Below are 10,223 nucleotides of genomic sequence, written 5' to 3' on the forward strand. Positions count from 1 at the left end.
AATTATTTATTTGTAAACTTTTATAACAGAAACAAAGAAAAATGTGTTTTTTTTTTCAAAATTTTTGGTCTTTTTTTGTTAATTTAGCAAAAAATAAAAACCCCAGCGGTGATTAAATACCACCAAAAGAAAGCTCTAGTTGTGTGAAGAAAATGATAAAATTTTAGTTTGGGTACAATGTTGTATGACCGCGCAATTGTCATTCAAAGTGTGAGAGCGCTGAAACCTGAAAACTGGCCTGGGCAGGAAGGTGTAAAATTGCACGGTATTGAAACGGTTAAAAAAAAAAAAAAAAAAAGCACAGTTGAAATATACAGTATCTGTCTTTTCTTGACTACTAGCACAAATACATGGTATAGTACTGAAATATCAGTAGGTCTCCTTTTTTTGCATTCTGCTTGGTTCTTTAAACTGACTTCTTTTAAATTGCTGGCAATGGCCATATTACTGATACCCTGGCTTTTTGTGTTTTTCCCCTTCACTATTCTCTTAGGAATTTGCAATCGAGGTTATCAAAGTTACTCATGATCTTTGGAAAGACATGGTCCATAAAAAATCAGAATGTGGTGAGATTCAATGGTATGTGTCCTGATATTCTTGAAAAAAGCATGCATGTGTTTTTTCCTCCCTTCTAATCAATTAATTTGTAACTGCTAGATAATAAACACTCATAGCCTGAAAGTGCCATTGTTTAAAGAGAAGTTCCACTTATGTAGTCAAAACATTTTAGATTAAGCCCTGTGTTTGTTATTGTGTTTTTTTTTTTTTTCCCATGCTAGTCTCATATCAGAAGTGAAGAGGTTACTAAAGGTATGAAATTTTTTGTACGACAGAGAAAATTTGGAAGAGATGTTATGCATTTGTGTTGTATTTAAAGCCAAAAACTATGGATTAAACAAGAAATTTTTTGTGCTTATCCCTCCAAATAATTTTGGGTGAAAGCTGTGTACGAACAGATTATCGTATGATTGTTTCAAAAGCAGAATCTTTCATACGATTTTCTGACCGGATACTAGGCTGTAGGGTGATCTGTCCCAATAGCTGAGCTAGAGGCTGGCTGAGTCCATTTCTCATCAACCCACAATGGAGAAGCCTTTAACTTTTGTTAAGACATTGCTCATATCTAGTACAGCTGGTGAGGTATCTGCCTCTATACAGAGTTAAGTATGATAAACCGCTTCTCTGTTCCCCTCATAACAAAGAGCACTAAATAGAATTTCCTTGCTGGAAGTTCCAGAAAAGGGTAAGCTGCAATTTTTGCAAAATATTTTTAAGTTTTAGTATATGAATGGGGACACGTACCAAAATATAAAATGGGTATTCTCCAAATTTGGCTGCAGGAATGGAAATAAACTTTTTAAGGATTTATTCACAAAGCATCCTTGTAAAAGGTCATGAGTAATTTTTTTTTTTTTTTTTTTTTTTTTTTTTTTTTACATTGTACATTGGTTTTAATTTGTAGAACAAGTAGTCTGAAACGAAAAAAATGAATGATCTCTCTGTATTTCGGGGGAATTTGGTTGGTTAAAGTGGTTGTAAAGGCATTCAGATTTTGTATTCCAATGTGCAGCTCCAACCCCCAAAAAATACTTAGCTGAGCCCGATCCAGCATGGTGCCTGAGAGCAGTGGCGCTGTTCGTTTTCCCTCCTTACTGTACGCAGTGGGAGAGATTGGCTCCTGCTGCTGTCAATCAAATCCAGTGAGGAGGGGACGGGGCCGAGCTGAACTGTGTGTCTGTGGCTTCCTTTGGTGGCACACAGAAGAGGAGGAACCCAGAGTGCTGGCAGATAACCCCAGAAGAGTAGGATTGGGACTGTTCTGGTCAAAACCAGTAGACAGAGTGGGTATTTTATAACGTAGTGGTAAAGGGGGAAAAAAAACAAACCTTTACAATCATTTTAACAGTTTTCTCTCTGTAATTTCTTAGCAATAAATGATTGGATTTAATATTGGTTCAGTCTAGTTTTTTCAGAACTTACAATTCTTATTTCCTTTTTTTTTTTTTTTTTCTCAGTAAAAACGTCCTGATTAGAGAGAGCCCTTTTTGCTGCAATGAAAAAGAAGCTACAACAATAGTGGATTCTGTAAGTGTGTTTTGTTAATATCACTGCTTATACTCTTCAGGTGAACAAGCCATTTTGTACTTAAGACAACGCTAGAGCTCGGTGTTCTGGTGCAGTCATTTATCAAAATTGTTTGAACTAGGGTTCCACTATATTTCAAAGTCAATGTTTAGATTGGGCACAGAATTAACTTGTCCTGTCTGTGATCCCATTGTTATTTCCCCTGCTGTCCTAGTGACAATGTGGCCTGGTTTCACACAGAATTTGAAGAAAAATGTCTGTAAGGCTGGTGAAGTGGAACCCTTCCAGAGGATCTGAGTTTTACCCATGCCTTTTAAATTGGATTGGGTTATAATTTTATTATACCTATACTTCACCTGCATCAATAAATAGATTTGTTTTTGGATGATGAGTTGCCAGTTACACATTCTGATCTTATGCTGTACCTAGGTGTTAGGAAGACCCCATCAGCCAGAGCAGTGATCACTTCAGGGAATCCTGGATGGGCACTGTTGTGTGTGTTTTTTTTTCTCTTTTTTTTTTTTTTTTCTCTCTATAATTTAAAAAATGGATACGATCATCTCCTCATGCAGAACAAAGTGACCGTGTGTCTGGAAGGGTCACCCTTGATCTCCATTACAGTACTGATCTTACCAGTGTTTACTCACCACACCTTCTTGCTCCTGCGGCATGCATTAAAATGAGCAGTGTCTGCAACCCAGGGAAGCAATGAGGTCACTTCTCCGCTCATATAACCGTGTTTGCACCTAGCAACTGGCTAGCAGTGCCCAGTACTGTTACAGGCAAGGTTGTCATATGCTCCTCTTTATCTAATAGTGTTAGGTATTTGGTCATACGCCGTCTTCCCAGAACGCACCTTTCCGCATGCCCCCAGCGATCTCCGTGATCGCTGTGTTCGGCCCTTCACCACATGATCAGCTGTGTCCAATGCCGCAGCAGATCAACCGGGTAAATGCAGTTGACAGTTATCGGCTGCACTTTCCTCACTGTCACAGAACCGGCAATTGTCCGAAAACAGATCGCCACTGATTATCAGGGCACTGATCAGTGCCGATGAGCAGTGCCACACACCTGTCCTGTAGTGCCCCCCATCAATGCCATCCATCAGTGCTGCCCATCAGTGCCACCTATCAGTTCCCATCATTGTTGCATATCCGTGCTGCTTCATCAATCAGTGAAGGAGAAAATTACCTGTTTGCACAAAGAAAGTCTTTTCTTTTTTTTTTTTTCCTCACATTTTTTGCTTTTATGTTTATAGCGCAAAAAATAAAACACCCAGTGGCGATTAAATACCACCAAAAGAAAGTTCTATTTGTGTGAAAAAAATGATAAAAATGTCATGAGTACAGTGCTGCATGACCTCGCAATTGTCATTCAAAGTGCGATAGCACTGAAAGCTGAAAATCTGCCTGGGCAGGAAAGGGGTATAAGTGCCGATGGGCAAGTGGTTAAATACATGGTGACCAGCCAGTCCACCACCCTTCATCTGCGGTGTTATCTTGCCTACAGTGAAATCACTGCTGCATTCACTTTGTACGACGGCATTTTGACAAACTGAGAAAGGAGGGTTATCAGCTTTGTCCTAACTGATGAATCTCCCTGAAAATCGGAGCAATACAGTTAACCTTCCTTTCCATTAAAGCTCTTTCCTTCATTGCATTCCCCTCTCACTCCCTTCACCTGCAGGTGCCCTTGGATATACTTGGTACTTCTTTGCAGAGCAAATAACCTTCTTTCCTTTCTTCCTTGATGCATTACGAATTGCGAGGTCCATACACTGTCACGTGGAGAAAAGGGCAATAGTACTGTGCATAGATAAACAGACTGTGACTGAAGGCTAAAGAGTGATCGTGAGAAGCACTCCGTCTCAGAACGACTTCAAGGGGAAGAGCATGCTTAGAGACTATGGGCTTCGATCACCACCACTCAGCTTTCTGAGGGCATTACGTCTTGCATTTGGAATCAATTGTTGCCCTAGTGCATTCTATACATAAAAAGCTATTAAAAAGCCATGGCTGCAGTTCAAGAAAATAGAGCAACTTTGTGGTGATAGCCTCAGAGCCACTTGGTTGCTCTCTTTCATACACCTGATTTTTTTTTTTTTTTTGCTGTTTTTTTCACAAAACCTATAATCTTTGATATTTTTTAATGATTATATTATTTATCCAGGCTCCATCTCCAGGAGAATTGGTTCCAGTCTCTTCAGAAGGTAAATATATATTTACATATTCAAACCTGGAATTGAAATATTTCTATAGTAGATTTGAAATATTTGCAAAGTCAGAGCAGTAGCAGCTGAACTTTTAATATGTAACTGGAAATATCTGAGTTTGCAGATCATTCCCTTTCTATTAAAATGAGCCCATAGTACGTAAGCATGAATTGAAGCTGACTAGAGATAAGCAAACATCCTCTCTATAAATGGCAGAAAGTGAGATATCTTGATGCCCAGTGGTATGTGTGTAACTTTAAATCCTGCGCTTTTTTTTTTTTTTTTTCCCCCAACCTACAAGGGTAAAGGATGAGGACCTGTCACTTGGGAGATTTCAACATGTTGGAACATCTCCTGGTGTAATATAAATAAATAAATCTCTTTCTCTATATCCTGCAGCAGTCTTCCCCATATTGCTTTGCAGAGACAGCAACTTGAACTTTAGCATTAAACTGATAATGGCTGGTCCTCTTGAATTGTAAAAGGGTATAATTGTGTGTTACACTCCTCCAAAAATTATATTCCTGGGACAAAGCTACATCTCGCTGCTGCCCCAGATTATCTAGAGCAGTGGTTCTCAACCTGTAGAACCTCAGGACCCACATTTATCCTTTGTCATTAAGTCGCGACCCAAAAATTTCCGAAATATTTTAATTTATTCAACAAACCAACTTGTGCAGTATTCTACAATGTATATGCACTTTTTAAACCGTAAGCAAATGGCTTCCTTCCAAAATGGATAGTGCAGTATTTACAGCACTAGTGAAAATGAAAGTGCTGTAAAAACTCTATAAAATAAGTGCTAATTGAAACATATAATGGGAAAACTGGGGATACTTCTTGCTCTTGATAGGTGTCTCAAAGTCTGGGGTGATAGTAGACAAAGCAACTCGAAGGTCATCATCGCCGTAAACACTTAGCAGCGTACTTTGTACATTACTGTCATGAGTGGGCAAAAACAGGCTGTCTGGTAACTTTTACCACACATAGGCCCATGGCACAGCAACTCTTCCACCCCCCCCCCTCCTTTTTTATAATTATTCCCCTCTTCCATGCCATGCTTTAGCCCACCCTTTCATGCCTTCCTACCTTCCCCATTTCTATGCTCTTTCCTTATCCCCCTTTCACGCCCTCCCATTTCATGGTGTCCTTCAGTCATCCCCTTTCATTCAGTCTTTCAGTCTTAGTTGAGTCATTCTCTGGTATCTAGTGGTGCTTTTCTTCCCTCCTGCACAGCTGGCTGGAAGGAAGTGTAGTTATGTCACTTCCTCCAAGCGCTGACATGGATTGAGGAGGAATGGACGTGAGGGCCGTGGGACCGCTTTGTAACCGCTGTTTTTTTCTTGTATAACTAAATGTTAAACGCATTTAACAAACATTACTTCATTTAAAATTGTAAATGGGTGGCCTGCACAAGTTCATTTATAAAAGTCCTTGCAGAACTACATTAATGTTCCAGTCCAATAAAAATTCTGGATGGAGCATTCAAAACCTATGATAATCCAGTGGCTGACTCAATCTACCAAGCTTCAATAGCAACATTTCCCTGTCATAACTTCCCATGCTTCAGTATACCTGGGAGCATGGGTGTTTCCCTCAACATTGTTTGTTTCAGCTCCTGCTGTTTTAGCCATAGTATAAAATGCAGTGTTGGGATAGTGAAAACCCTCATAAGGGTCACAGCAGGCGTACATACCCAGAAACCTGAGCACAAAGATCTTCCCAATGTAAACCATCAGATAGAAGTGTCTGTTGATTAATACTCCAGGATAGAACAAAAATGGAAGAAATCAGTTTTGGCAGACTGAACAGTTGAGTCCCATTTTATTCATCCAATGCAATATTATTCTACAGGATTTATATAGCGCCAACAGTTTGCAATTGGGACAGTACAATTGCAATACAGTTCAATACAGAAGGAATAGGAGGGCCCTGCTTACAATTGTCTGATATAGACAATTCGAATAGAACATATGATATAGACAATTAGAATAGAACATAATATAAAGGGACACCAAATGTTTATCAAAATATTAAGATTGCAGTTGGTATCATGTTAATTATTGAGGCGATTGCCATGTGTAGTGTTTGGTTTCCTTTTGAGACTTTAATTGTAAAGATGTTTTCCCTTTTACTAATATAGATGTCCTTCTCTTACAGTTGATGTCTGGCATTTCCTCAGAAAGTAATTCAAAAAGAGGATTTAAAATTTTTTGAAGGAAATGGATAGTATATCCTATGTGTATATATATTCTGTCTTACTACCATGTAATGGAATTTGAAGACCTTGTGTAAATAAATTTTTCGTTTGGTATTCTCTTATTCTGCTTAATCATTTAATTATGCACTCTGCCTCTTTTACTTATTTTGCTCTTTGCACCTTTAAAAATGCACAAGGTGCATTACCCATAGAAGTCTATCTAATTTTGGATTGGGGAAATATGAATTCTGGTTGGTTGCAATAAGTTATTGCACTTTGTGTTTTATTGAACAAGCCTCTACACCTCTTTTTTTTTTTTCCTTTTGGCAAAAAGTATTGTTTTTGTGATAGGCAAATTGCTAAGCAAATAAACACTGTCAGCTGCCAAGTCCATATACAGGACTTCTAGGGCCCTTTACCATTGCAGTGTAGTGCCACACTGCTGTAATGATTGGTATATTGCACATTAACATGTTGCATGAAGACAGCTCATTTATTTAACCACTAGCTACTCAGGACAATGCTAACTTTTTTTTTTTTTTTTTTTTAATCATACGTGTAAAAATTTGCATTTTTTTGGCTAGAAAAACTGGAACCACCAAACACACTGCTCTAAAAAGCGTTCACTGAATTTTTTTATGAGAGTATAGCATCAAGTCAATTAAACTCCTGGGTTATTGATCTGGTCAGTTAAGTAGCAGAGGGGGTTGTTAATCAGTTTCAGCTGCTTTAGTGTTAATGATATTAATAGGTGCACTAGATGGGCAACAAAAGACAAATCCCAAAACAGGAATGGTTTTATAGGTGGAGGTCACTGACATTTGTTTTTTCCCCACTTGTCTCCTAACGGTTTTTCACTAGTTTTGCATTTGGCTAGGGTCAGTGTTACTACTAGTAGCATGAGGCGATACATGGACTCTACAAAGGTTGCACAGGCAGTCCAACCCCTCCAGGATGGCACTTTAATACACGTCATTGCCAGAAGGTTTGCTGTCTCTCCTGGAAACTCCTCCATGCTCCTGAGACTGCTGGGAGACAGGCAGTTAAGAGAGCTGGACAGGGCCTTAGAAGGTCCTTAACCCATCAGCAGGACTGGTATCTGCTTCTTTGTGCAAGGAGGAATGAGATGAGCACTGCCAGAGCCCTACAAAATGACCTCCAGCAGGCCACTGGTGTGAATGTCTCTGACCAAACAATCACTAACAAACTTCATGAGGGTGGCCTGAGGGCCAGACGTCCTCTAGTGGGCCCTGTGATCACTACCCAGCACCATAGAGCTCAATTGGCATTTGCTATTGAGTACCAGAATTGGCTGGTTCATCACTGGCGCCTTGTGCTTTTCACAGATGAGCAGGTTCACCCTGAGCACATGTGAAAGGGTCTGGAGAAGCCGTGGACAATGTTATGCTGCCTGTACAATCATTCAGCATGACCATTTTGTTGGTGGGTCAGTGATGGTCTGGGGAGCCATATCCATGGAGGGATGAACAGACTACAGCAGGGGTGTCAAACTGGCAGCCTTCCAGCTGTTGTGAAATTACAAGTTCTATCATGTCTCTGCCTTTGGAAGTCATGCTTGTAACTGTCAATCTTGCAATGCCTTATGGGACTTGTAGTTTGGCAACAGTTGGAGGGCTGCCAGTTTGACACCCGTGCCCTAATGGCTAGACAATGGCACCTTGACTGCCATTAGGCATCAGGATGAAATCCTTGGACTCATTGTCGCACTACGCTGGTGCAGTGGGTCCTGGTGCGCAACAATGCCCAGCCTCATGTGGCAAGAGTGTGCAGACAGTTCCTGGAGGATAGAGTAATTGATACCATTGAATGGCCCCCCCGCTCACTTGACTTAAATCCAATAGAACACCTCTGGGATATAATGTTTCAGTCCATCCAACGCCACCAGGTTGCACCTCGGACTGTCCAGGAGCTCCAGTGATGCCCTGGTCCAGATCTGAGAGGAAATACCCCCAGGACACCATCCGTCATCTTATTAGGAGCATGCCCTGATGGTGTCAGGCATGCATACAAGCACATGGGGACCATACAAACTACTGAGTACTATTTTGAGTTGCTGCTATGAAATTTCAGCAAAATGACTACCCTGCTGTATCATTTTTTCACTTAGATTTTTGGGGTGTCTTTGAAATTAAAATCATCAACCTACAGAAGACTGAATTTAAACGATGGAGCATCCTTGCGTTCCTAACACATTACCCAGTCCATATCAGTATAGATATCCAGCATGATATATTTTCCCCATTTGAGATCTGATGTGTTTTTCAAAGTGTGTTCCTTTTTTTTTTATTTTTTTTAACAGTGTATTTTAGATAATATACATATTTTGCACAGCCATTTTTAAAATGCAATTTTTTAAGGAAAAATACACTTTAAGGAATTTTAGTGCACACACAATATAATACCAATTTTTTTTTCTTCAAAATAAGCTGTTGCACCAAGTAAATGGATACCAAACATGTCAAGTGTTTTTAAAATTGCACACTCCTGTGGAATCGCGATAATACAGTACATTCATTTTAAATTGGTAGCCTGTGAAAGCCTTTAAAGTTTCACCGCTGGATAAAGTTAAACAGGTCTGATGCTAGAATTATTGCTGTCGGTGACATTCGTGGCGAAACCTCACTTGTGTGGTACAATCACTGTTTACATACACTATACCGCCAAAAGTATTGGGGTGCCTGCCTTTACACACACATGAACTTTAATCGCGTCTTGGTATGTAGGGTTCAATATTGAGTTGGCCTATCCTTTGCAGCTATAACTGCTTCAACTCTTCTGGGAAAGCTGTCCAAGGTTTAGGACTGTGGTCAAACATTCCCATAGACATTCTTCCAGAAGCGCATTTCTGAGGTCAGGCACTGTTGTCAGACAAGAAGGCCTGGCTTACACTCTTTGCTCTAGTTCATTCCAGAGGTGTTTTATCTGGTTGAGGAGGGCAGTCCAGTCAAATTCCTCCACCCCAAACTCATTCATCCATGTCTTTATGGACCTTGCTTTGTGCACTGGTACGCAGTCCTGTTGGAACAGGAAGGGGCCATCCCCAAACAAAGTTGGGCGCATTCAATTTTCCTAATATAGCTTTGTATGCTGACATCTTGGTATGCTGATGTCTTAAGAGGTCCCTTCACTGGAACTAAGGGCCAAGCCCAACCCCGGAAAACAGCCACACACCATAATCCCTCCTCCACCTTGTACTTGCCTGACTGCATTGTGCCAAGTGTATATTCTCCTGACAAACACCAAACCCAGACACATCCATCGGATTGCCAGACAGAGAAGCGTGATTCGTCACTCCAGAGAACACATCTCCAATGCTCTAGAGTCTAGTAGCAGCGTGCTTTCCACCACTGCACCTGACACTGCATTGCACTCTACACTCTATTGTGCTAATCTGAAGGCCACGTGAAGTTTGGAGGTCTTTAGCTAATGACTCTGCAGACATTTGGTGACTTCTGTGTGCTTCAGTATGTGCTGACCCTGCTCTCATTTCGTGGCTGAGTTGCTGTTGTTCCCATTTGCTTCCACTTTGTTATAATACCACTAACAGTTGACTGTGCAGTATTAACTAGCCAGGAAATTTCACAGATGGACTTATTCCACAGGTGGCAACCTATCACGGTACCACGCTTGAATTCACTGAGCTCCTGAAAGCGACCCATTCTTTCACAAATGTAGAAGCAGTCTGCATGCCTAGGTGCTTGATTT

General features: G+C 40.5%; 1 protein-coding gene across 1 annotated transcript in view; it reads left to right on the forward strand.

The window, feature by feature from the left end:
- PPA2 (inorganic pyrophosphatase 2) overlaps positions 1–6,619 on the forward strand; it is a 54,247-nt gene extending 47,628 nt beyond the window's left edge. Inside the window, exons 9-12 of the mRNA XM_089680516.1 lie at positions 494–579; positions 2,016–2,085; positions 4,255–4,294; positions 6,458–6,619. Coding sequence (XP_089536642.1) covers positions 494–579; positions 2,016–2,085; positions 4,255–4,294; positions 6,458–6,486 — 225 coding nt within the window. The 3' untranslated portion in view covers positions 6,487–6,619. The remainder of the gene's footprint in view (positions 1–493; positions 580–2,015; positions 2,086–4,254; positions 4,295–6,457) is intronic.
- Positions 6,620–10,223: the final 3,604 nt, after the last annotated feature.

Source organism: Staurois parvus, unplaced genomic scaffold, assembly GCF_062004578.1.
Source record: "Staurois parvus isolate SC_StPar_1 unplaced genomic scaffold, SC_StPar_1.0 ptg000244l, whole genome shotgun sequence".
In the NCBI taxonomy this organism is placed as follows: domain Eukaryota; kingdom Metazoa; phylum Chordata; class Amphibia; order Anura; family Ranidae; genus Staurois; species Staurois parvus.